We start from the raw sequence: 26359 nt of genomic DNA on the forward strand, positions 1-26359 counted from the left end.
AGCCGGTCATGGGACCCTGGGAAGGTAACACCAACGTGACAATACGCGGCATCAACTTGGGTCAGACGTTCAAGGTAAGAGAAATTGGTCTACTTCGTCGAGTAATTGAAAAGACAGTGGTAGAAACATGATTTCCTTTGGGACACAGACTTCTAACGTAGATTGTTTCTATTACAGGACATCTACAGCGGCGTAATGGTCGGTGGAATGAGATGTCTACCGTACGAAGAGCTCTACATGCGCACCAAGCAGATCGTCTGCCGAGTCGACGGTCCAGGTACAGAGAAGTGGGCGAAAAAACGTGGACCGGTTATAGTGATGATCGAGGACTTCAGGGGTCAGTCAGAGTACAACTTCGAGTTCGTGGATCCTCAGATCACCTCTATATCGCCGAAATACGGTCCGATGAGCGGTGGTACCACCGTGAGGATTACCGGAAATTACATGAACGCCGGCAGCACAATTAAAGCGTTCATCGATCGTCTGCCATGCTCGATAATCAGCGCGGAGATCAACGAGGCGCTCTGCATGACCAGCGCGAGTAACCGGAAGACGAACGGCGAAGTTCGAATGACGTTCGACGGCGCGTCTCGGATCTACGACGGTTACTTCGAGTACGCGGACGATCCGACGATAGAAAGCGTGGAGAGCGGTGTCGCTGGTCAAATGAAGATCCCTAAAGGCATTCCAGCGGGTGGAATAAAGATCTCGGTGACTGGAAAGAACTTGGGCTACATCCAGAGCCCGCAGATGTACGTGTACTACGACGAGAAGATGTTCGTGTCGCAGTGCGAGGTGCACAGCCAAGAAAGTATGTACTGCAAGTCGCCGACCATCGAGGTTCCCGAACACGTTGTCCTGGACGCGGAGAAACCGGTGCCGTTGGAGTACGGTTTTCGTATGGACAACGTGACAGGCGTGCAGAATTTGTCGCAACAGGGTTTCAACGATTTTCTCCTCTATCCGAATCCCATATACGAGGTGTTCGACGAGGAGATCAAGTACTACAAGAGCGACTATCTGACCATCAACGGGCAACACCTCGACCGTGCCTGCCAGGAATCCGACGTGACTGTACAGATTGGTAACGCTTTCTGCAACGTCACTTCTCTCTCGAGACAACAGCTCACCTGCAGACCACCTCTGACACAACCGCCGGCTATAGACTCGCTCGGTTTCCCGAATAAACAGGAGTTACCCGAGGTTATCGTGATCGTTGGCGGTAGGCTTCGTTACAACATTGGAAAACTGAGCTACGCCCCGGCAGCTGGTCCGAACGGACCGCTGTCCAAGCCAGCTTTGATCGGAGTGATCGCTGCCATAGTCATCCTGGTTGTCGTGTTCATCGCCTTCCTGATCGCGTACCGACGCAAATCCACGGAGAGCAATCGCGTGTTGAAGAATATGCAGGAGCAAATGGACATTCTAGAGCTTCGTGTCGCCGCCGAGTGTAAAGAGGCCTTCGCCGAACTGCAAACCGAGATGACAGATCTCACGGGCGATTTGACCAGCGGAGGTATTCCTTTCTTGGATTATCGAACTTACGCCATGATGATACTGTTCCCGAGCGACGATAACACGCCGGTGTTGCAATGGGATCGACCGGAATTAACGAGAAAGGAGAAAGGACTGCGATTGTTTGGACAGTTGATCATGAATAAGACTTTCTTGCTTCTCTTCGTGAGGACCCTAGAGAGCAACCGGTATTTCACGATGAGGGAGAGAGTTGTCGTGGCTAGTCTTATCATGGTCACGCTTCAGAGCAAGATGGAATACTGCACGGATATTTTGAAGACTCTTTTAGCGGAATTGATAGAGAAATGTACGGAAGGAAAGAGTCATCCGAAGCTGTTCCTTAGAAGGTGAGTTCGATCTTCTTTCGAAGCAATATTTCGACGGTTAATCGTTGGAGATTTGTCGTTCGTAGAACGGTACTTATGTCGTTTCATCTGCATTTCAGAACGGAAAGCGTCGCTGAGAAGATGTTGTCAGCTTGGTTCACTTTCCTACTCTACAAGTTCATGCGAGAGTGTGCTGGAGAACCCTTGTACGTACTGTTCCGTGCAGTGAAGCAGCAAGTTGACAAGGGTCCTGTCGATGCTATTACATCCGAAGCACGATATTCGTTGTCAGAAGAGAAGCTGATTAGACAGTCCATTGATTTCAAACCAATGGTAAGAACGTTTATTCCGATACGTAAATTTCTGTAATTCCTTTCTTCCTCGTTCACATTTTTCTTCGTTCTTTAGACGGTGTACGTGTCAATATCGCAACAAACGGTCTTCGTCGGTGGAATGGATCCGAACACAGAGAACGTTCCAGTCAAGGTTCTCGACTGTGACACGATATCTCAAGTGAAGGAGAAGGCATTGGACACCATCTACAGAGCCACACCGTACAGTAAAAGACCCAAGAAGGATGATCTTGATCTTGGTAAGGGGTTTCAAAGTTTCATCTGGACCGTCGTACGTATGTATCGATTGAAGCATTCAACCTAACGCGTATATCTTTGTTGCGACAGAATGGCGAACTGGAGCATCCGGTAGATTGATCCTTTACGACGAAGACTCCACGACAAAGACGGAAGGTGAATGGAAGAAACGAAACACGCTGAACCATTATAGGGTACCAGACGGAGCCTCGCTCAACTTAGTTTCCAAACAGTCGTCGATCTACAATCTGTCGATCCTCTCGGAGAAGACGGACAAATCGCACAAGTACGAGACCCTGAACCTTAGTAAATTCAGTTCGGCAAGCCCTCCGCTCTCTCGCGCCACGTCACCGTTGAATCAGAATCACGACGGCGGATTGAAGTGTTGGCATCTTGTCAAACACCACGATTCCGACGCGAGAAAGGAAGGGGATCGTAGTAATAAAATGGTGTCAGAGATCTATCTGACGAGGTTACTAGCAACGAAGGGTACCCTCCAGAAATTCGTCGACGATCTGTTCGAAACAATCTTTAGCACTGCCCATCGAGGATCTGCTCTTCCTCTCGCGATTAAATACATGTTCGACTTCATGGATGACCAAGCACTGCAACACGGCATATCCGACCCTGAAGTTGTTCACACATGGAAGAGCAACTCGCTTCCGCTGAGGTTTTGGGTGAACCTCATTAAAAATCCTAACTTCATTTTCGATATACACAAGTCGAATATCGTGGACTCGTGTCTGTCCGTCGTCGCGCAAACATTCATGGACAGCTGTTCCACTTCAGATCATAGATTAGGTGTGTATTACCCAAGGATTTTATTTCGATTCTGGTTCAAGAGGAATTTTTCAACATTTTAACGAGACATTCTTTCGTTGGTTTTTCTTTAGGTAAGGACTCGCCGAGTTCTAAGCTACTTTACGCAAAGGACATTCCAGTGTACAAAGAGTGGGTAGAACGTTATTACGCAGATATCAAAGTGATGCCAGCCATATCCGATCAAGACATGAACGCCATGCTTGCCGAAGAGTCTAGGGTATGTGTCTCTTTCCTGAAGAATTTCATTCGTAATCTTGTTAGGATTATCATTCATTGTCATTTTCTTCTTTTTCTTCTGTCTTTACAGTTGCACACGGCAGAGTTCAACACGAATTGTGCTCTGTACGAGTTGTACAGGTTTGCGGATAAATACAACGAACAACTGATAGTTACTCTGGAGGAGGACGAGTTCTCGCAGAAACAGAGATTGGCATACAAGCTCGAACAGGTACATAATATTATGGCGGCGGATAACCCCTGATGTACCATGAACTCTATGAAACATATGACAAAGCCTGCCCGCCAAGAGTTACCCTGCTGAATACTCAACCGCAGTTAGGTATTCTCAAGGAATCACCAAGAGGACTGGCCTATCTTGTAATCGATCGTCTCAGGTTTTCGTGCAAGCCAGTTATCTCAGCTTAGTACGCGAATTAATAAACACAAGAAGAAAATTGCACAACGGACCGGTAAAATGTTCGAACGGGGAAGTCGCAAAATGTCTTACGAGGACCTGAAGTGTTTTTGTGACAAAGTCTTCTGAATTTCGGCCGCTGGCTGGCAGGTGTAGCGTTATTCACGCAGCGCATTGCCACGCATAATTGTACATAAGATACCAAAATCACGATTAATTGTAATAGAATTGTCGATGTGCGCCCACACCGCCCGGCGGCCAACCAGCCACACACACACAAGATGAAAACTGAAATGATTTCGCGCGCTATAAAATCGTCGTGGCGACGATCCACAATGCTCGCGATCACACGGCGGATAGGGTTTTAAAACGAACGAAAAAATAATAGGACATTAGTGATATAAGTGAGTGAACGAATCAGCCGATCGATCCGATAATTTGTAAATGTGTTTAAAAAAGAAAAAAAAAATGAAAAAGAAACGGTCGATATTTGCCGCCGCTTATCGGGGATCGGCGATTTTTAACGAAGAAACATTTCCATCCACCGCTACTAAATGAAATTTTTTTGAATTACGAACTGACGAATTTTAATAAATAAGATAATTAACGATTAACGATGATTAATTAAACAATATGGGTATATTATATATACATGGATGGTATGTCGTATGTATATGTGTACAGATATACACTTTATACCGGCGCAAAAGTATGTGTGTATGTATATGCAGTATCCGAGGAACGTGCGCGCGCGTACAGTATCGGCGCTGACACCGAAATACTTCTCCCACGACGATTGATCGTTGCACGGGAATGAAAATTTAAAGGGTTGAAAGAAATAACGGAAATAGAGTGGCGTCGCAAAACAACAATTCTCGTCCAAATTTGTAAACGTGAGCTTTGGCCCATCGATCGTCGATCGAGCAAGTCGCCATACTGTACGTACGCCATGCATTACGCGTATTATTTATACTTACATGCATCCAAAACGAAAAAAAAAAAAAGGAAGGAGTCATCCGCGAAATCGGAGGCAGACTGTGTATTAGTTAATAGGTATTAATCTATGGACTATGGCCGCGCGCGAGGCCAGCTCGATGTGACGGTTGTGTTGAGTGTGCGTGCTTCCCCTCCTTGGTCTCCAGCTCATTGTTCCATTTTATCATTAATCGTTCGTTCTCATCGTCGTGCATCCATCACCCGATGTTCACCTCCTTATCATTGTCGCGCTATTCATATTCACCGGAAAAAAAGGTCCCCCTTGTCCTCGTGTCATCATTACCTCTCTTTATATTACATGTAATAAAGATGTCCACTATCGGCGCCTCTTCTACTCTTTCCTCATAATTCCTAGGAAATCACATTGTGCCACTCTCTCTTCTCCCTTGTAATGCTTCAACGCCTCCGTCGTCATGTTGTTGTCACTCTTAATTATTGTAATATATAATGAATAACGATCACTGTTAAGTATTGTCTGATTGTAATACATTGATATTGAATTGATATGAATTGATAATCATTAATTAAAGCGTAACATTAAACTCTGTGGATGTAGCCATATTGGTATGGATGGAAGTTTAAGACAATTGATGCAGATGAGTGTGGTCGGGAGCCGTTCGCAGTAGACAGCACTCGAAACAAAAAAAAAACCCCCCTTTGTCCTAGGAGCATTTTACCTGCGCGCCATTTTCAAACGAGTCGAATCGTGCATTCGTTTTAACCTATAAACATATAGAGAGGGATCAAAAGAAAGAAAGAAAAAAGAATAAAAGAAGTGGCATCATCGTTTTCGAAAAATCCTTCGCCAGGAATCTTCGTGAATCGCCTATCGTTTCTTCCAAGTTCGTCGTACGGTCAACGTACCACTTTTACAAACGCACATCGAAACCCGACACTGTGGTGTTTCGCCACGTGATAAGACTTTTCAAATCCCGCGTAGGTTAGTTTCGATCGAGTATCGAGACTTGTCGCGAAAGAATTCATATCGTCGAAGGTGCTCGAATCAAGAGCAAACCTTCGAGAGTGTCTTGTCAACGCGAGCGGCTGGTAGCGAATGTGTATTGTTCGTGTATGCGTGAGTGTGTCCCGTGCGTCAATTCAATGTGCAGTTGTCAGTGGAGAAAGTATTTATTGCTCAAAAAACATCGGAAGACCGTGTGTGGAAAGGTAAGGCAGCAGGGAAAGATGCGGAGTTGGTAGGCTACGGGAAAGGAACGGGGGAGGGGGAACGGATGGGTGCGTAAATTAAAGCGGTGAACGTACGTGAAACACGAAGAACCAGAAGAAGAATAAAAAGGAAGACGAAGATATGGATCACAGACAGGGTACTCCGTCAACTCGAGAAACGCGAAAATAAGCGAAGGAATCTCACGTCGTTCAGTCGCTGTATTCACTTGCTAAAGACAAAAAAATAAATAAATAAAAAAAAAATAACAAAAAAATGAAAACAAATAAATACAAAGGACTCGCAGCGCCCTCCCCCGCGCACGCCGACTTCAAATGGTACTAATAAACCCAAAGTGCCTCTGGTAGATTTTTGGGCATAAGCTTGAGTAATAAAGACTACATAGCGTTTACTATAAAAGCACGACTACGACGCGATCGCTGATTGTAATAAAACGATGATAATAATAATTAAACAAAAAAGGAAAAAATGGGGAGGAGATAGAAGAGAGAGAGAGAGAGAGAAAGGGAAAAAATGAGAACAAAAGAGCGGGAAGGAGAGAGAGCGAGCGAGCGAGAGAAAGAGAGAGAGAGAGAGAGAGAGAGAGAGAAAGACAAATGGAAAGTGAGGGACGGGAGCGCGTGTAACGAACGTGTACACGTGCTTTTGCTTATTGAAATAAAATGAAAATAATAACAAAAAATAAACACAACCCGAAAGGCGGGCGGAGTGCGGGCGTACCGGGTGTACGCGGTGCGTACGCTAATTACACGTTTAGATAGGTATACATATAGTCGGTAGCCTAGTCTCTATGTCAGTGTCTGCCCTGAGTGTCTTTCCCATGGTGTATCCCTATAAAGTGCGTGTACCTTGAACTCCTGGCAAGCAGCAGACGTGCAATTTCCTTGAAAACGTTCAAACCCTCCCCCCTCTAGCCCCCCCGGTCATCATCAGAGCCTCCTCCCACTTTGAATCGAAGGAGACAACCCGCCTCTCCCTTCTACCAACATCCTCCTGCGCCAACTTTATCACACCCCCTTCCACCACTAATATCATCGTTATCATCAAATCTCCCCCCACCCATCCCTCCCCCTCTCATCGTAAACGCGTTTAACTGTGCTCACACATCACGCGTCCTTCGCCACACTACCGATCGGCACGTTTTGCTAAGTAAATATTATTATTGTATCGATGGTTCCTCATTAATTATGGAATGTACGATCCCAATTTGTAAAATTTCGAACTAAGTAAGGAGATGTGTATCGCCGTATCGTTCGTGCGTGGCTTGCTGCCCCGGCAGTCTACTACCGTGTGTGCTGAATCGTATTTGAAGAGAGAGAGAATGTATGCCTCTAATCGAATGTCTCTGTCGAAGGATGACCGTGTTACGTATGAGCATATATATTTAGGTCTTCTTGTTTGCCTTGTCTCTGCTCGAGGGGGTAAGCTCGATCTTACGTAAACTGTGGTCTCGAAACGGTAGGAGGGTAAAGAGAAAGAGAGAGACCATTGGTACACACACACACAGAGAAATAGAGAGAGAGAGAGAGAGAGAGATGACAAATAAAGAAGACCGAGTATGATAGGATCATTCGAATGAAAGATTTGCATGATTGTTCGTGGACTGTGCAAGACTGAGAGAGGCAGCGGAGGGAGCTTGCCAATCAATCCGGGGTCGCTCCCTCGCCGCTCATTTTTACGTCATAAACATTAATTATGATTATACATACAAATGAAGAAAAGAAAAAAAGATAACGCATCCAGCAAACACGATTACGTTACGTTTATAATAGTCATGTTCCTTTCCGATCAATAATTATTATTAATAAATCTATATCAACCTTGCTACATTATTTTGTAATTTTTTTTTTAATCTTAATATATTATTATTATTATTTTTTTATAAATGTGTGATTAATAGTACGGATAGTGTAATAATTTTGTATGTTTATTGAACCAAAAATAAATATTATTGATAAAGAATCATCGTAGGCGTTCTCTTTAACTTTCCGTTTCTTTGTTCAACGGACTCGTCACATTGTCACCTGCGTCCTCGACTTTCTCAGGTGATTGAGGGGGTACTGTATGCGATCGTAGACTTCGCGGTCCGATTGTGCTCAATATCACAGGCAGAAGGAATAATCCATGCCAGAGACCGAACAGTATCACCAAGATGAAAATCTTCAGAAATGCATGAAACACATAACTCTCCGAAAACGCCATCATAGAGAGCGCGAGCAACGTCGAACCGGCACCGTATGCAACTGCAGCACCAATGTATCTCACCGCAACGTGTGCTCTTCTTGTACGATCTTCGCTTCCTCTTTCAGATGCAGCATTTATGAATGCATGTGCAACATGAGCTGCATAGTCCACGCATAATCCAATGCCAAGTTCCAAACCTTGGAAAAAAAAAATTGAAAGATTTGCATGATTGTTCGTGGACTGTGCAAGACTGAGAGAGGCAGCGGAGGGAGCTTGCCAATCAATCCGGGGTCGCTCCCTCGCCGCTCATTTTTACGTCATAAACATTAATTATGATTATACATACAAATGAAGAAAAGAAAAAAAGATAACGCATCCAGCAAACACGATTACGTTACGTTTATAATAGTCATGTTCCTTTCCGATCAATAATTATTATTAATAAATCTATATCAACCTTGCTACATTATTTTGTAATTTTTTTTTTAATCTTAAATTAATAGTACGGATAGTGTAATAATTTTGTATGTTTATTGAACCAAAAATAAATATTATTGATAAAGAATCATCGTAGGCGTTCTCTTTAACTTTCCGTTTCTTTGTTCAACGGACTCGTCACATTGTCACCTGCGTCCTCGACTTTCTCAGGTGATTGAGGGGGTACTGTATGCGATCGTAGACTTCGCGGTCCGATTGTGCTCAATATCACAGGCAGAAGGAATAATCCATGCCAGAGACCGAACAGTATCACCAAGATGAAAATCTTCAGAAATGCATGAAACACATAACTCTCCGAAAACGCCATCATAGAGAGCGCGAGCAACGTCGAACCGGCACCGTATGCAACTGCAGCACCAATGTATCTCACCGCAACGTGTGCTCTTCTTGTACGATCTTCGCTTCCTCTTTCAGATGCAGCATTTATGAATGCATGTGCAACATGAGCTGCATAGTCCACGCATAATCCAATGCCAAGTTCCAAACCTTGGAAAAAAAAAAAATTGAACGATAAAGCAGCTTTGCAAAATTAAAGTAGAATTCAAATTCTTGTTGCGAAGAAGTGTATCACGCACCGATACAAGACGCAATGTCTATCGTCAAGCCCCAAAAATACATGAATCCACAGACGTTCAAAAGTGTGAGGAGTACACACAAGAAGATCCAGAAGCAAGTTTGTAATTCGGCGATCAACAATCCTGTCATTCCCATCACGCAAAATAACGCCAATAAAACGTTTCGCTGAACTTCCTGCGCGATGAGTTTGTCGGTTACCCATAAGCTGAACACTTCGCTCCAAACAGTGACAAAACCGTCGATTCCAACGTCCTTCGTCGCTTGCTTGCTGTCGTCCATAGCTGGAATCCACTGATGCGGACCGTGAAATCGTTTGAAAAGAAAATCTATGGTAGTTACTAAAATCGCCGGAGTATTTTCGCCGCACGTTAAATCTCCTTTGAAACGGAAGTTCCTCTGATATTTGCCACCGTTTCGACTGAACAAGAACTTGGATAAATAATGGCGAAATTCCGTATCCTCGAGTATTGTATTTTTCAAGTCTGTTGATTAAAAAAAAATAAAAATGTCATTCGTCAATTCACTTGACAATTGTTACGGGGAAATTAATATTGCAATGTTAAAGAATGATCGTTGACCTCTTCGATAGTAGTCCCAGACGAATTTCGTGAAATCCTGGGGCCAAGGATGTATGCTTTGTATGGTTGATAAATTCGTGAATCTATCCACGAGATTTAGCAATTTTGGAAATTCCGCTGTATAGTTGAAATCTCCCATAAGAATCATCGCTTCGTAACCATGTTCTGGATATTCGTCGCGACGTACGTTGATATATTTGCTTAGATACGAATGGCTTGGTATAAACCAGGCTGGATCGAACCATTGTTGCAATTGCAACAAGCCCACAATTCCAGCCGACGCTGTAACTATTGTTATTAATACTATCAATATTTTTCCGGGCATCGTTAGAACCACGTTTGAATACAATTTGGTTATCAACTTTGCGGGAAGTTCTTCTTGTGGACTGATGAATTTTTGTGTGAAATTTTCATGAACGATGCACGGCAGTAACGAGTTTCTTTTATTCTCGATTCGTCGAGCATCGATGGAAAAAAAGGCAACGTAAAACGTGATTTGAAATAAAAACGTCAGTAGTACTCCAAACGCCGCGTATATACAGAATGATTGAAGCGATGGTAATATCTAGAAATACGTGTGACATTGTAGTATATGAAATTTGACAATACTTCATTTATCTGTTTCGCTATATTATATTAAATAAAGTATAAAGTTAATCTTACTGTAGAAGCACCGATAATAAACGCAACAACATCGGTAAGAGAAGTAATACTAATAGCTGAGCCTGCATGTCCTAACATTAGAGCTACTCTCTCCTCTAGTGGCTTTTTTTTGTTTTAATTGTGTGCATGTATTTCTTTCCAAGAAGCCATTATCAAAAAATTATCGTCTACTCCGAGAGCCAATAATAAAAATGGTAAAGAAGTATGTACAGGTCCGTATGGGATTCCAAGAACGGAACATACACTGATTGAAACTATAAAAGCACCACCGACGCACAAAAGACCGACAACAGTGAGATAGACCTATAGAAAATGATATAAAATGCAAATGAATGTGCAAACATGTTGGTATTGTGTACTATTGTAGTGAAATTTTGGTAGAATTTTTCAAGTGAAAAATTTCCCATTCTAATTGAGATTTTACAAGTACTTTATGTGATTATTAAGTCATAACTTACTCTCCATCCCACCCAATTGTAATCCGAAAATATGACTAGAACGTAGAAGAACATCAAAATGAATCCTATTGATAATATATCAATATTTCCGAACATTGTTACAAAAGTAACATCTCCGAAGCTTCTACCAGCTTCATACAAAAGGGATAATGTATGATTTGCATCTTTCTTATTATTTAATAACCTCGCATTTTTGTTTAATACATTTAAGTAAGCAAGTTCCCACTTTAGTACATCATCTGTTGCCTATAAGTGAAAACTTCACTTTATCCGAAATATTATGGGTTATATTTTTCATAATACATCAAGAAAATGAAATATAAATGCAACTGCTGAAACTTGACATATTAGAAGGAGAAATAAACGTTTATTCTGAAATATTTGAGAAATGTACATCTAGTATACATATATTATAGATAAACGAATTATTTATCCATAAAAACAACATTTCGAAATTAATCTTGACAAAATCACTTTAAAAGTAAAGTAAGGCCTAAATCATATGAAACATTTGAAACATGCATTACATAAATTACACGGTATACATCATGTATCAATCAATAACATTTCCATAAAATATTTTTTCATTATATAACTTATATGTAAATCATGATTCAGGCCTTTTTATAAACTTACCTTACCCAATCAGCAGTTCCAACATCGTTGCCATAATTATTCATATCCACTTCTGAAAGATTTATATAAACTGCCCATTGTGTTTTTACAGCTCTAGCTGAGATAATTCTACCCTTTTCATCTTTTGTTATGCCACCCAGTAATTCTGTAAAGTTTAGTGGATGACCCAAAGTGGGGCTCACTTTTGCTGTATTTACATCCTTGACAATCTCCTCTGTAGTTTTTTGAAGAATTGCATTAGTATCATATTCCCATATATCCAAGATACTATTTAAAAGGCAAGCTTTTGGCAAGTTGTTGACTATATTACAATAGAGTTCAGAATCAGCATGAACTGCAGGTTCAAACTTAGTACTATTAATTTGTACCTCAGGTTCAATGTCAAAGAAATTATCAAGTTGATGGCTGCGTTTTTTTCTATGTACAATACCTGATATGACAGGCACTCTGTGCATTAAACACAAAGAAATTAGTTTTTATTTCTTTTTGGCATATTTTATGGTATCCATAAAATAAAGCATATTTGATAACATGTACAGAAGAATGCTTACTTGAAACATACATCTGTCCACGTAATTTGATCAGGAGTTTGAGTAGAAATAACCTGCTTGGTTATTTCATTCAACTGAAATGATTCAAACAAGCTAAAATGTATATTATGCACAAACTCTGTATTTCTGTTGGAATAGATGTAACAAAATACTCATAGCTACCCTGGCAAGAGCTTCCGGTTCCAAGACATTGTTAGCTGTCAGTATCATACCTTCCATTCTCAATCCCTGTCCAAACTGTTCAAACATCCATTCTGTGTCATGAACAAAATCTGAATTCTGTGGAACCCATAATCTCACAGGATTTTTCTCCTGACGAAAGCAATATAAACCAGAAAGGGAAATTAACACTATCACAGTACTTCCAATGAGCCATTTCAACGGTCGTCGAGCAATTTTTAGACCAAGTCTGAAAAAACACACGACAACCAACGATGTGAGCGAATAGAATTCTCACGTTCCATAGCGACCAGAGTGTCAAACTTACTGATAAAAGAAATGTTCGACTATTTCTGACCAACGTTGCGGCACACTTTGCAGATAGCTGCGTATACTTCGTTTACGAATGATTCTCTCCTCTATTTCCATCTTTTCGACACTGAAACTTAATTACAGCACCATTGTAGCTCTTCGTCTCATGGTTGAATTTTACGCGCGTTTCACGTAAACGCGGACAGTAAACTATGAGGAAAGAAGATTCGATTTTGCAATGCGAAGCAATACGATTCGCTGTCTTGGTTACAGTCCTTCGCAACGGGTGAAGGACAGTGGCCACCTAACCTCTAAATCTGACGACCGATTAAGTACACAAATAGATATAGGAACGTAAAGAAGAACATGCAGTCGAAGACGAATAACTCCATTTGAAGAAGCCTGTGCACGGAACTTTTGTCCAACTCTGCGAACAATCGACTGTCACTCTCCATCGCGACACTTCTCTCCGCTTATCACACGTTTCGCTGCATCAGATTACGCCCGGCAGACATTGCGTTATCAGCGCGCGTAACCATCGTCTAATGTAAACTATCATAAAAGCGGGTAATGGAATTTATGAATCACACAGGCTTCGATGTTCAATGTAAAACGTAAGTACGTTGAAAAAGTTATTCTACCTGCGTTGCTTTACTACTTTATTCGTCCATCTACAGAGAGAAACAAATGTGTGCCAAGTCCCTAAATGATCGAACTCAAATGCGCATTTATTTCCTTTCCCATATTTGTAATACCCGAGATTGACGTACACTGGTTCCGAATACATTAACATTTTAACCAGTTTTCGGAGCTCTTCCCTGTAACCACTATTTTCAGTCTATTTTTACTCGTTGATCATTCGTAAAATGATCGATTGTTCCAAGAAGCATGCGTCAAATATCAACAAAAAATTTCACAGAATTATCGACAATATTGCGAAGTATATATGACTTTGTTGTAACAAAGGGAACGTATATAAAACCAAGAAATACACGATTTTACATAACGAACATATTACATTTTCCACATGTCATGCAGGTTACAAAAAGAAATAGTAAAAATTACCTGAGATTCGATTCGATTCGATTTCGATAGAAATCGATGGCTCGAAGAATCACCGTGCTCCAATGGCAAACGAAACACTACTACTTCGCTTAGCTCTACGAATCTGCACAAGTCGCACTTAAAATTAACTTAATAACTGACTATTGACCTCAAAGACATAACGCAGGGGACACGTCGTAATCTATCGAAGCTAAATACTTATCAATTAAATCCAATGATAATGAAGATACAGCATCGACGATGTCCGCGTTTAGTACGCTCAGTTCACGATCGAAACTCGGATAGGCATGATCATCGGCGTGATACATCATCGGGCTACTATGCAACAGAAATAATGAGTACAATTAATTTCTTTTGCGGTTTCTTTCATGTGTAATTATGAATCGGGAATCAGAAGGGTGCTCGGACAATGTCGTGTCTCGTCTTCGTTTACGATCTTAATGAATCGAGACGAACGATTTTCATCTTGGCTCGTTTCACCAACGACCGTCGTCTGTTTTTATCCGATGTTTATCGACACGTCGAGAGAAGAAAATGAAAACAAGACGCCGGATGGTTGGTGAACTGGTCAAGAACGCGAAATTGATAGTTGCAGCGATATGTAACGAGCAGTTGTGGACAGAACCAACTGAACATTTGCTTCTTTAACGAGCGTTGCGTAACGCGCATCCTACTCGAGTATTTCTTCAGATTTTATCTACATACGTGTGCGTTTCTTTTTCGCGGAGAAAATGAGGAAGATGTGTTAGACGAGAGTTTCGTTGCTTTCGAATTTCCAATGTATCGCAGACCAGATTTTTTCTTTTCGGTACTGGTTTACTGTCGATAATGCGTGTTATCGAAGATGAATTGATCACGAGGATAAGTACGTGTTACTACTGTGACGTGAGACGAATAACTTCAAGTCATCAGAAGTAAGGTGTTCTTCGCGGAAACAACAACTTTTTCCTGCCATCGTCGGCGTTTATTAAAAGATCGATGATTATGGTAAATGTACACTTAGTCGTGAAAATAAAACGTAGAGAAAATTAATTTAACGGTTTCATTTTAATCCTTTTACAAATCCGTTCCCATTTCCTTTTGCTAAAAATTCAAATAAACCCGTGCGAATATTTCGACCACAAAATTGCAATCTTTTGTATTGTATTTCGATCATTTTAGGATTGAATTTTCGAAATGAAAGGTAGAAAAGATAAATTCAGCGTTTTTACTTTAATCCTTTCACACATTCGTTCTCATTTCCTTTTACTAAAACCTCGAGTAAACGCTCGAGCCACCAAGAAATTGCAATTTTCGCGAGATTCCACGGAGCGCCGGAGAATTTCTAAAATCCATAAAATTTATTCTCTCGCATGGAAATTTTATTACAAAAGTTTCTATTACACAGAAGATAACATTAACTTTTACTGCTTACACTGGCGCACGCGAAACGCGCAGTACCGGCCGTGCTTATCTTATCAAAATGCAACGGCTGCATTTCGATAACTATAAGAAACAAACGCGCAAACTTATTGGCGCACGGTTGAGAACGCGTAATGGAGGACGGATACGGCCGACATGGAAATCAAGACGGTGTGCTGGAAAACAGACAGGATTGTTTTGCAATAACGGTGGTGCAGGTTCGCGATTTTCATGTGCAGCAACGTGTATGATACGCTGACTATTGCGAAACCGGGCAGAATCGCTCTGGCCAGAGGAAACAACGGTGACGTGCTCAGCCATATCGGTGTAATTAGGAGATAAGGGAGTACAGTTTCAAGATCGTGCCGATGCGCGCTTCGAATGCGATCCACGTCCTCGTGGCCGCCTCCAGTTGGGCATAAAATTATATCGGGACCTTTCAACCACATTCTGTCCTCCTCGCTGTGGATCACCTGCGAAAATCATTCGAAACCAGCCAATTCTAAATATTGAACATACACCTGTCCCCCGATTTACACGGATGATCGGTTCCTCAGAATACCGTGTAAATCGAAATCATGGCTTTTTGTATGAAAAACCGTGTAAATCGGGGAAAAAAGAAAATGCGCATAATTTAGTCGGTGATTGAATTAAATTCATTATTTTAAATGTAAAATAAAAGTAAAATAAAACAAAAAATATTCAGGGTCAGGGTTTAGTTTCGAGAGAGCGATCGATGAAGGCGAAAATAGCCGGTCGCCAATGAAAGATCCGCGGCGGCAGCAAATGAATGCTTTTTGTCTGCAAAAAAGGGGGAAATTCCGTTCATTTTTTGGATTAATGCCAGTGTTAACAAACGAACGGTACTAAAAAATGACTGTACAAATATGTGCGCAGCATAAACTTTTATTTTTAACCGTTTATATTTCTGAAGAGCCGTTATTTTGAAAACCGTGTAAAAGTGAAATCGTGTAAATAAAGTACGGTGTAAATCGGGGGATAGGTGTACAAGACATCGTTCGTTTTTTATGCGGTGAGAAGAATTTGTCACCGAGAGACACGGGTTTAAAATTCTAACGAAATTTAGCATTCTAAATAACGAAACTATTATAAACGTTAACGCGAAAAACAATTAGCGAATTTTAAATCTCGTTCGATTTTTATGAGATGAGAAAAATTTGTCACCGAGAGGCGAATTTAAAAATGAATTTAATTTTTTGTTTGAAATATAGTTTCGCGCGAAAAGGAGTAGTTAAGGAGATTTACCGACTTTTTTCAAGAAAATTAACGTTACATTGGTAATACAAATGATTACAAGCTTTTCTTTTCCTTTTCATGTAAATATTGTAGAACTTTATGAATGCGTATGCAAATTATCGAACTACGGACAAAACCGAGGCTACACCAGCAGCGTAATCGCACTTAAATGAGTCGATCGATAGTGCTGTACGTCCGTTTCATAGACTAGCGGATGGTAAAGTGTTGAGAATGCCGGCGATTCCGTGTGCGTCGAGATAAATGACGTGTTAATGTAAATAATTGCACCGTTGAAGTATTTTCTGCTTCAACTTGCTCGAGAAGGTCTTCGCGTAAAGTTAAATACTTCTGATAAGGAAAGCTAAAGATAACATTGGAAGATAGCAGTGGACCTCAAGTGTGTGTATTCTTTGGCGTCGATTGCAAGTAGAAAGTGTGAACGAATTTAAATTAGGTGACGAACGAAGTCTACAGAATTTGTCAACTTATACCATTCTTCAAGCATCCTTACTACCCCTTCGATATTGACGATTGTCGATAAAAAAGAATACGTGTCGATTATTTTTTTGAGTACTATGGTATACCAAAGTTTCATCAACGTCGGTGATTATCACTTAGAGACGTCCTTTTGTTAGTTGCTTCAGAGATTTTTACGATAGTTGCTCACGAGAATACTCTCAGATTGTACGTCCAGCTCTCTCAATATCGTACACAGATAAATTCGTCTCTCGAGAGCAACTCGCGACAGTTTCACACTCATATGAACCCTCAAGCATAAACAAGATACTACGAATTTAATTCTTCAACATCCCCGAACAAGTTTACCACCAATCCCGAAAAAGTCAGAGAATCCTGTTGAAACAGAATGGAAATAAAGAACCATTTTACCTGTCTAGCTACTCGAATTCGCCCAGTGAACCATGTCAGGGCGTTCATCTTGAGAACGAGAACGCACGACCACCAGGCGTAAACGGCCCACAGCTCTCTCGCCTCGTTCACAAGATTGTTCTCCATTGTTTCACGCTGGCTGGCCGGCTGGTCTCGTATCGGGAAGAAAAACGCGAAGAATAGCCGGCGCAACTCGTCGTTTCCTTAACATTTCTTTCGCCTCGTTGCGTGCGCCATTCTCGATCTTGGTGAGAATGAGAAGGACCATTTATCAACGTCGCGATAATGCGGCAACCGCGTCGGCCAAACAACACCAGAGAGAGAGAGAGAGAATAAGACAAAGGCAGAAAGAGAGAAAAAGCGAGAAGAATCTATAAGAGAAAAATAAGAAAAAGAGAAAGAAATACGTACAACACGAGCGAATCGAAGCTCGAGGCGTGTTAGAAAGTTGGCGGCGCGAGTGCTCGAGAGAAAAGTCGAATCTGCCGGTGGAGCTGGGCCGCGTTAAAATTCACTTCGCATCGATTCGTTGTCGTTCGCTGCTACCAGACGACTGACTACCTCGAAAACCGGTGTCTCGAACGTGATCTCGCGTCCCACAGCCCCATTTGGAAGTCAAATGGTCGCGCGCCACGCCGATCCACCGAGGCTCGAGCACGTTTTAGGAAACGTCGCGGCATTTGTTTCGAACGGGCTCGTTTATTTTTCAAACTGGGAAAAAGGCCAGCGTTAAAAAGTCCCGGAAGTGTGGAGAACGCGGTTGAAAAGGTCTCGTCGTTGAATCGAGTAGAGCGAGAGAGAGCTCGTGCCGATACTGAGAAATGTCGCGAGTTTATGAAGTTCTTTTCGATGTTAAAATGGAACCGTGATGTTTCGAGTTTTCGAGAGTGCACGTGTTTCAGGATGAATGGAGAAACGAGAGTGTGATACCTTGTGAGATTCACGCGACTGCTGTGGAGGAATTTTATTCTTCGAGCTAGCTTCGAAATCGGAGGAAAAAATAGGAGGAGAAGAAATGTGTGTGTGTGTTTCTTTTTTACTGGTACATGTATTGATACTCTCGTGTCAAGGAGTTTTTTTAATTTACATATTATTTTACTCTAAGATTCTTTATCACGACCGATCTATCGAATCTGTAAATTCACAGTTACTCCGGTGAAAATGATCGTCGATCCTATCTTTTGATACTCCTAAAGCATTTCTATCTTTTCCTACCGTTTCTCGCGGAAATTCAAGAATACACGTTTTTCTTATCGAACCAAGCAAATTCAGATCGAACGGAGAAGAAGATATCGAATCGACAGATTTTCTATTCGCAACGAATTAAACGATCAAAGGGGTTCATCTTTCGCGGTTTCCTCTTTCGCCGACAAAGCAGCATCTAATTAAAAGTGAAATCCTGGTAGAAGTGTATGCGAGTTACAAGCGCCACTGGGCGATATTGCTCTTCTTGATGTTCGCCTGTATCGACACGTCGATCAGATTATTTCCAAGGAAGAAATCCGTCGCGACGATGTTCGTTTCTTTCCACCATTCCTCCTGGAACTTGTACGTGAGATTTCTGTTCACGGAGTCAGCCATCTGTCGCAGCCCGCCAGCTAAATTGAAGATTATGTCCAACGGATACGGCGTCAACTCCGCCATCACCGCCCACAGCGGGTTCTGGCTGTTCCTGGTCTTCTTCGGGCTCATGATGACTTTGTCTAGATACTTGAACAACCCCTCCACCGTCTGCTGGTTGCCCCAGGCCTGGGACATCGTCGGCCATAGCCAGTCGTACTCTGAAATCAAGCCGATTTCTGGCTGCGGTTGGTGAAGTAAAGATGAAACACAGTTTCCGTTGGAAAATCCAAGGAAAAATGACAAATTATGGGTACACTGTAAGTCGAAAAATGAGGAAAACTTGTGAAAGGATTTTTGCGTTAAATTAAGTCATTTATTCTGGATCTGTGACAGGAATTTTAAATTGAGTTTTTTTTTAAATTATACTATCGACAGTACAGTGTTGTTCACTCGTTCAAATTAATTGGAATTTAAGTAGTATTCAAATTTTAGTCCCGAAGATTTTAGTATCGAGTACGTACTCTTGTGTTTTAGTAGTGAACTCGCGAAATTATGCAGCATAAATTGAACGAAAATAGAACGAACGTTTCAGTATTATCTTTAATTATATATTCGATTTCTCCATTTTGTCATTTTTACCTTTGTGCAGTTTTTCTAAATAATTGACGCTACGCAAATTTAAGGATTATTATAGGAAAGCAAGGTTTCACCGCTCTCCGTGAAAGTACCAATAAATCACGGTGTTCAAGTGAACAATTTGATTGCACGGTAAACTGATAATAAATTTACCATTCACGGTGTGCTTGTCGCCGTAACAAATTATCAAGCGTTTCCCTCCGGTCCAAATATCATTCAAGGTCGGACCCAGACCTTCGACCCCTCTATCTGGTTTCAGGATCAGACCTTCGAATTCTCGTAAGAGGATCATGGCCAATCGGCGATGCCTACTTGGCCTACCCTCGAATCCCACGGGAAATCTACAAGCAACATAATTTCACGCTGAGTATACGTATTATCTTGTTTTCATGATAATTTATGGCTATTGTATCACGCTAATACAAACTAACACTACCGTTTTAAACATTGAAACATCAGTCTCTGTTCGACGAATATCTACGAAATTTATCTCGAAAAAAGAAATATTGCTCTCAATTGATAAATATACACTATTAACCTCGACACATATCGCGACCCATTGCGCTTAATTTCATAATCATTCGAAATGAATGCAACGGACGGAGAGTAACCTCATTCTCGCAGCATTATCGATACGCAAATCGTCACTACTATATCATTCCATATCGTCAATTTACCTATGAAAGTCCATGATGACCACCTCTCCCCTAGCTACGTTTAGAAAGTTTCTCACGTCTTTGATGATCGTGGATAGAGGGGTAATCCGGATGACATCGTGATTGATCCAGAATCTGCTTATATGGTTGCCCTCCTCGATAACGGTCCCGTTTGGAATCGACGGGTAATAACCAACCCTGATGTCCAAATACCTTATACCGTGCACTAATTGCGTCCACACATCGCGGTCCTGCGTTAACAGGTATCTTTGAAACGCATCTCGCCTCGTTAGGTCACCGTGTTTATAGCATCCGGAATTATGCGTCCCGGGGATCATTAGGCTACCTATTGGAAGCCTCCCTAATTGTCGCCTGAGCAGAATAGGAAAAAAATATTCAGGAAATATACGGAAATTATTTTTAAAAGCGTCAAATTTTCAGAGAGCCACTGTGAGATGCTAAAATTGAATTGAAAGGAAACACTTTGATTAAAGAATAAACTGTTTAATGCAGCTTTCGGGAAGAATAGTTTCCAACTGGATTTTTTCAATCTAGTTGGAAAATTCTCTATTATTGCCCGATTTGCTCGAATTTAATCAGTTACATCTTTGTTGGTATAACGATTGATACTGCGATTAGGAAGATGTTATTTTTTCAAAGAATAATTGAATAATTAAAAATCGTCACATTTTATTGCAATAAAAGTATTTTAAAGGGGAGAATAAATTAGACAAAAAAAAAAATATATAATCTCTATGGAAATTGAAGCTAAAAAAAAGTAATGCACTACCTCAAATCGTACATCCACGTAGGCCAGATCTGCAAACACGAGCTAGTGAGGATTGACCCGTCCTTATAGAGAGCAGCATGGTGTTTCAGGCAATGTGGGCCAGGAAGCGTCGCGCCATCCTTGGTGTCCCATCCACCGGGAAACGGTGGACGACCAACCGTGATATTCGTTCGATAATAACCTCTCGGGTGTTGCAGCGAGGTCAAAATCAGCTTTGGTTTCACCGTTTTGTCTGGAAGCACGATGTCGATCCAATATCGATATCGTTACTTTTCATTCTTAAACTTCAAATGAGATTGAAGAGAAAATATAACACGCTTATGTTCGCTTGAATGCTTCGTGCAGCGTCTTCTTTTGAATAAACACAAAGATTTCTTTTCTTAAACAATTTCAAAGTGTTTGAAAAAAAATTTGATCCCATTCGAATTGAAATGAAAACGATTGAAATGCAGTGGAGCTGTACATGTAAAAATTGTTCGAGATACGACGTTCAAGAGAAGCAAACAAAACTTATTACTATGTGCTGGGTCAGCAGTGAACACCTTGATGGTATCTGGGTATCCTGTGCTCGATGGACAATCGAGATCCCAATTTACTTCGAGCTCAGCGTCGATGACTTTGTCGCTAGCAGCGATTGGTCTCCACAACGAGGAGACTGTCAGCCATACTTTTCCGCATTGAGCTGCCAATGCTGAAATTCACGGGCAACGTTTTCAGCAATTTTCATTTTCGGATGCAACGCGAAGAGGGAAACGCGAGACTTCTGGGTTAATTAAAGATTGCCGCTCACCGATGTCGCAGAACAAGTGAAGGAATAGCAATATTACTCCCTTCAGCATCATCGAGCAATGCTACTTTGTCCAAGCACGTCCAAGATTTACCTATCGTTTCAACAAAAATATTCTGTCGCTAAAAAGAATTGGTCGAATCTGCGATTTTAATCGTGGAATGCTACTCGTATTTTGCTTAGCTCAGCTGTACTCTGGGTGAAAATTGAGCAATGTCTGATGAGCAGAAGTGTTTTGGCATTTTTTAAAAATATAAGATTTAGAGTTGATCAACTGCGTTGCGTGTTGAATTTGAAAATTCGCACAGAGTAGCATTTCAGAATAGAACTATTTCATACGTTCGAAATATTAATAACAATTTCCAACCGACCACAACTTTACTATTTCCAATGAATTTCGACCGTGAAACTACTAAATAAAATCAAATCCCACTCGAACGAAGAAAATCAACGCGACAGAGCAACGAAACCAACGAGAAAAGACAGAAAAGCAACGTTATTCAAACAGCGATACACTTACACGTCGCGCTTGCACTCCGCGATCGCCAGGAGTCCCTCACGATTCCTGGTTCTCCTTCTTCCTCGACGGCCGATCGAGCATTCGAGTCGCGCTTGTTTGTCCGTCGACGGAACCGTCGCCGTGTCTCTCGCGTCGTCTTCCCCTCTTGGATCCTTCAAGGAGATCGCGAACCGCTCGATCGGCGCATCGTCCGTGTGATCCACGCGGCAAGCAAACGGTAACGAAAACAGTATCGACCCGCAACACGATTCGTGTATACCAAGTAAAACCACTGGAAGGAAGATAGGAACCACGGAGAAAGTGGGATCGATTGCGCGTTATCCTGCTAGGCCAACTGATCCGGCCGTCTGGAGACAGTCCAGTGACTGAACGATAGACAACCGAACGACCCGTAACCGGACCAGTTTAATATAGAACCCGCGCTCGCTTATGGGACATTCAAGCACATTGTGCCATCCTTCCATCACTTCCTCGGACACGTCAATTGCTCCGGTGGGGACCTGGTAGCTGGCTGTCCTCGTCGCACGTTCGATCGTACACCAGTGTTTTTTCTCTGTTCGTCGTTCGCCTCATCCTATCGACTGTCGTCGAACCACCGGGGGTCAGACCCGGTCTGACCCGTCGGCATTAAACACCATTTCCTGCGTATGCCGTGGAATATATAGTTTCGAGACAACGACTACGGGCGGGAGGGCTAGCTAGCTAGCAGGAGAGGATCGGAGAGCAACGACGGATCCAAGCTAGACCCGGGGTTGGGGGACGGATTCTGATTCTACATTGAATTATCACCCTCGCTCGTGGCTGAACAAGCGGCCACGGGAAGGGGAGGGCAGGAGGGAGGAGGTAGGAGGACCGACGGGACTCGTGAGAGCTAACAGGATGATGATTAGGTACAGGTGCAGCCAACGAGGCGACTCGATTTATCGTTACTCTACGTTCGATGATGTTTGCCAACCACCGACTGTTCCAACGATCCACACCCGTGTTCGATCCGTGTCGCTCACCCAGCAGACAGATCATTTCGCTGCTGGGATATTGAAGCGACGCGATTCCCCCGATATTGTTTATGCTCTCTGACATGTGTTTGCGGATTAGCTCCGGGGACAGAAATTGTGGAGACGTAATTAGGGTAACTTAATTGTCCCTCGTTAATTGGAGTGATCAGCGAGGATGGGGACGCTGTTCCGACGATTTCGTAGATTGCCCTTTTAAATGTGAGGTATAGTCGGTGGAAGAGATGTAGCGAGGTTGTACGATCTGTCTGATCGAGGTTTGCGATAAGGTCAGCTTTAACATTGATTCGGTGCTAATTGAAAATTAACTCTTCAATTCTGTGAATTTTTATTAATTAAAAAGGGATTTGAAAATTGCCGGGATACTCGATGTAAGAAAGAAACTATTCCATCGTGATCGATAATGATGAATGCAAATGGTAAAATAACATTACTCTCTGCGATTCGTTTAGTACAACAGATATACAATTTATTTACAAATTTCACGCGAATACAAAATAACAATGTTCTCCTGCACGGACGTAAGAGAGGGAGAGAGAGAGAGAGAGAGAGAAAGAGAGGCGAAGAGAGTCGAGGAGCATCGCGATCGAACTATAGATCCCGCTGCGTGAAAAATAAATTAAACTCCCGGGATAATCTTCGTTTCCTCTCCGATCGTCGCGTGAAACCTACTTCTGTCGCGTTCAATAAATAATTAATTACTTCGACAAGTATATTACAGTGGTTGGATACAATTAGATACAACGACGCGTGGTTTAAGCGTGCGCGAGAGAGACCTCGCGTTAACCCACATTAATTACTCTTGTTTCGCGTTAAACTCTTCTAATCGACGTTTATAGTACACAGAAGGACGTTAATACGATTTGATTCGTTGAGGTAGATAATTTAATCAGTCTATGAAGCTGCTTTGTCGGTCGGTTTGCTCGTTATTGGCATCAATTCGCAAAACTCGGTTCCGGCGCGTTCTATTGAATCGAGCTGAACGTTTCGACTTAATTTGCCTCGTTCAAGCTCCGGCGGACATCGAACGCGACGACCATAAGCCGGCAGTGTTAATACTGAACATTTCGAATCCAGAACTTCTCAAGTACGTGTACGCGTAAAATGGATCGATTTCATCGAAAATTCCGTTGCTTACCGTTCGAGCTTCGATCGCATTTGAACGAAATTTGAAGAAAAAGAAGCGGGCATTCTTTTGTCGTTCCATTAAAAACAAAATTAAAAAAAAAAGAAAGCTTCTTCTCTTTGGTAAGCAAAGCGGAAAAAACGAAAGAATTTTCTGTTCTTCTTGGACAGATCAAAAAAACGTTCGGAACGTAAAGATAAATATTCTGCAGAAGTTGCGGATGGGAATTTTTTGACCTGTCTGTTAAAAACGATACATGTGAACAAGATGTTACAACGTTCTGCGAATATGCTGTTCTCTATTTGACCAGGTACAAACGTTGAAGAGGGAAGGACGTTTTGGTAAGTCGGAAGTGAAGCCTCATGGCTGATCAGCGTTTCGTTCTCTCGACGGCGAACGAATCACCACGAACTGAATTAATTCGTTAACAACATGATTATATGCCCGTTTAAACTTCGCCTAAAACCTATCGAATAAATTAAGATACTTCGGTTACTCGCGAGGGCGGTGTGTGAAACGTACGCTTCACATAATACAAACGAACACGACGGGAATTATTAAAAAAAAATAAAAAGAAGAAGAATTCTCGTTGATTTCTCGGGTGTCCAATTGAACTAAAATCGGACGCTAATTAAATTAAGTAGCTTGCTGGAAGGCGAACACGATCGTGAAACCTCGATCGAGTATCGCGTTAAAACTCTAACAAATTATGTACACACAATTTGGTTCATCTCCGCTCGAAATACTCTTCTTTTTTCTATTATTACGCATTTGGAACCTCGGACGAGGTTTCGAAAATACTCCCAAGTGTCTCAAATGTAAAAGGTAAGTCTCTTTTCTTTCTAAATACACAATTCTTTCCCCTTCGAAGATTCCCTCCGAGGAAACTATCTCTCCGTTCTATCGGAAGAACGAGCAGAAAGACGAAGAAAGGAATAGCAGCAGCAATCGATCAGATACAAAGATCAAATGTCCTACTTTATCTCTGGCTGTACGCAAAACCAACGGGGGAACGTGATCTTCCTAAACGTTGTTTCATTGGATGGAATATCTCTTACTTAATGCAACCGAGTTAATTCGCTCGTTGCGTAAGGAGATTCAGAAGCTCGTCGTGGTCCATGCTGTTCAACGTTTGTATATCGATGCCCAACGCGTTCGCCACGCTCTTCATGTCGAGGCCGAAGCTCTTCAACAGCTCGATGAAGTCCATCTCCTCGCCGGTGAACGGGTTGTGCAGCTTCGGGCAGCTGTGATTACACTGCGGCCAAGTGCAACGTTCGATTAACCGGAAGTGGCAGCCCTGGACGCACTTCCGTTTGCCAGATGGTATCACCGAGCGCTGCGGTCTGGTCCCGTTGAACATGCCCGTGTGGTTGCTGTCGTTGTTCTGCTTGTTACCCTTCCGGCGGCCTGAAATCCCGAGGAATTTCAAGTGAACCGGTCTGTCAAATATATGGTGCTCGAGTGATACGGTAACGAGGAGTTACTGATGACAGTAATTAGACGGAAGTGTACGATAGGAATACAACAATTTGCATCGTTAAGGTTTTTGCGAATATATGAACGTTAGGTTTGATAATAATTGTAGCTTATTTACGAGCCAGCTCGAGATCTCGAGGAACTTCAAGCGAACCGGTCTGTCAAATGTATTGCTCGTGTGATACGGTAACGAGAAATTACTGATAATAGTAATTAGACGAAGTGTACGGTAGGAATATGACAATTTGCATCGTTAAGATTTTACGAATATACGGACGTTAGATTTAATAATAATTGTAGTTTATTTGTGAACGTAAAGTATTTGAGGTTTAATACATGATACAAACGAAGAGTACATGAATGAAGGTGTGATTAATAAGAATTCTGAAAAATGGCAACGATCCCTGGAAAAGAGAAATCAGTATTTTTATCTAGCGTTGGGAGTCGAAGGGACTGAACTAATACCATCAAACGAAAAATAAGGACAATTTTAG

General features: G+C 41.9%; 5 protein-coding genes across 5 annotated transcripts in view; 1 reads left to right on the forward strand and 4 right to left on the reverse strand.

Moving 5' to 3' along the window:
* LOC108570593 (plexin-A4) overlaps positions 1-4463 on the forward strand; it is a 252813-nt gene extending 248350 nt beyond the window's left edge. Inside the window, exons 9-15 of the mRNA XM_017932473.1 lie at positions 3-74; positions 178-1862; positions 1961-2174; positions 2250-2433; positions 2522-3232; positions 3325-3470; positions 3561-4463. Coding sequence (XP_017787962.1) covers positions 3-74; positions 178-1862; positions 1961-2174; positions 2250-2433; positions 2522-3232; positions 3325-3470; positions 3561-3734 — 3186 coding nt within the window. The 3' untranslated portion in view covers positions 3735-4463. The remainder of the gene's footprint in view (positions 1-2; positions 75-177; positions 1863-1960; positions 2175-2249; positions 2434-2521; positions 3233-3324; positions 3471-3560) is intronic.
* A 4369-nt stretch (positions 4464-8832) lies between these two features.
* Positions 8833-13139, reverse strand: LOC108570595 (Niemann-Pick C1 protein-like). The gene is given in 9 exon segments (XM_017932479.1): positions 8833-9237; positions 9327-9809; positions 9906-10470; positions 10569-10871; positions 11027-11272; positions 11668-12109; positions 12214-12287; positions 12376-12622; positions 12701-13139. Coding segments are annotated over 9 exon segments (2862 nt in total). The 5' UTR covers positions 12802-13139; the 3' UTR covers positions 8833-8836.
* Positions 13140-15067: 1928 nt separating this feature from the next.
* On the reverse strand, positions 15068-17829 carry LOC108570597 (prostaglandin E synthase-like). The gene is made up of 3 exons (XM_017932481.1): positions 17707-17829; positions 17296-17539; positions 15068-15623 (listed from the first exon to the last, which is right to left on the reverse strand). The coding sequence occupies exons 2-3, from the start codon at positions 17419-17421 to the stop codon at positions 15258-15260; spliced, it is 492 nt and encodes a 163-aa protein (XP_017787970.1). The 5' UTR covers positions 17422-17539; positions 17707-17829; the 3' UTR covers positions 15068-15257.
* Positions 17830-18714: 885 nt separating this feature from the next.
* Positions 18715-21782, reverse strand: LOC108570596 (PI-PLC X domain-containing protein 1-like). Its single transcript, XM_017932480.1, has 6 exons — positions 21731-21782; positions 21458-21631; positions 20941-21172; positions 20172-20522; positions 19648-19835; positions 18715-19076 (listed from the first exon to the last, which is right to left on the reverse strand). Exons 1-6 carry the CDS (start codon positions 21780-21782, stop codon positions 18715-18717), a joined length of 1359 nt encoding a protein of 452 aa, XP_017787969.1.
* A 3676-nt stretch (positions 21783-25458) lies between these two features.
* The window catches only part of LOC108570598 (palmitoleoyl-protein carboxylesterase NOTUM), an 11414-nt gene continuing 10513 nt past the window's right edge, over positions 25459-26359 (reverse strand). The window contains exon 8 of the mRNA XM_017932482.1: positions 25459-25796. Coding sequence (XP_017787971.1) covers positions 25459-25796 — 338 coding nt within the window. The remainder of the gene's footprint in view (positions 25797-26359) is intronic.

Source organism: Habropoda laboriosa, unplaced genomic scaffold (assembly GCF_001263275.1).
Source record: "Habropoda laboriosa isolate 0110345459 unplaced genomic scaffold, ASM126327v1 scaffold105, whole genome shotgun sequence".
Classification (NCBI taxonomy): Eukaryota; Metazoa; Arthropoda; class Insecta; order Hymenoptera; family Apidae; genus Habropoda; species Habropoda laboriosa.

Excerpts from the sequence above, each read along its gene's own strand:
- LOC108570597 (XM_017932481.1), bottom strand. The coding sequence starts at position 17,421 with ATGGAGAACAATCTTGTGAACGAGGCGAGAGAGCTGTGGGCCGTTTAC. Across the intron at positions 15,624-17,295 it reads GAATTCGAGTAGCTAGACAG|GTGATCCACAGCGAGGAGGA; the intron begins GTAAAATGGTTC and ends TGATTTTCGCAG.
- LOC108570596 (XM_017932480.1), bottom strand. The coding sequence starts at position 21,782 with ATGATGCTGAAGGGAGTAATATTGCTATTCCTTCACTTGTTCTGCGAC. Across the intron at positions 20,523-20,940 it reads ACGTGGATGTACGATTTGAG|GCGACAATTAGGGAGGCTTC; the intron begins GTAGTGCATTAC and ends TATTCTGCTCAG. Across the intron at positions 19,077-19,647 it reads CGACAAGCACACCGTGAATG|AGTACGACTGGCTATGGCCG; the intron begins GTAAATTTATTA and ends GCTTGATTTCAG.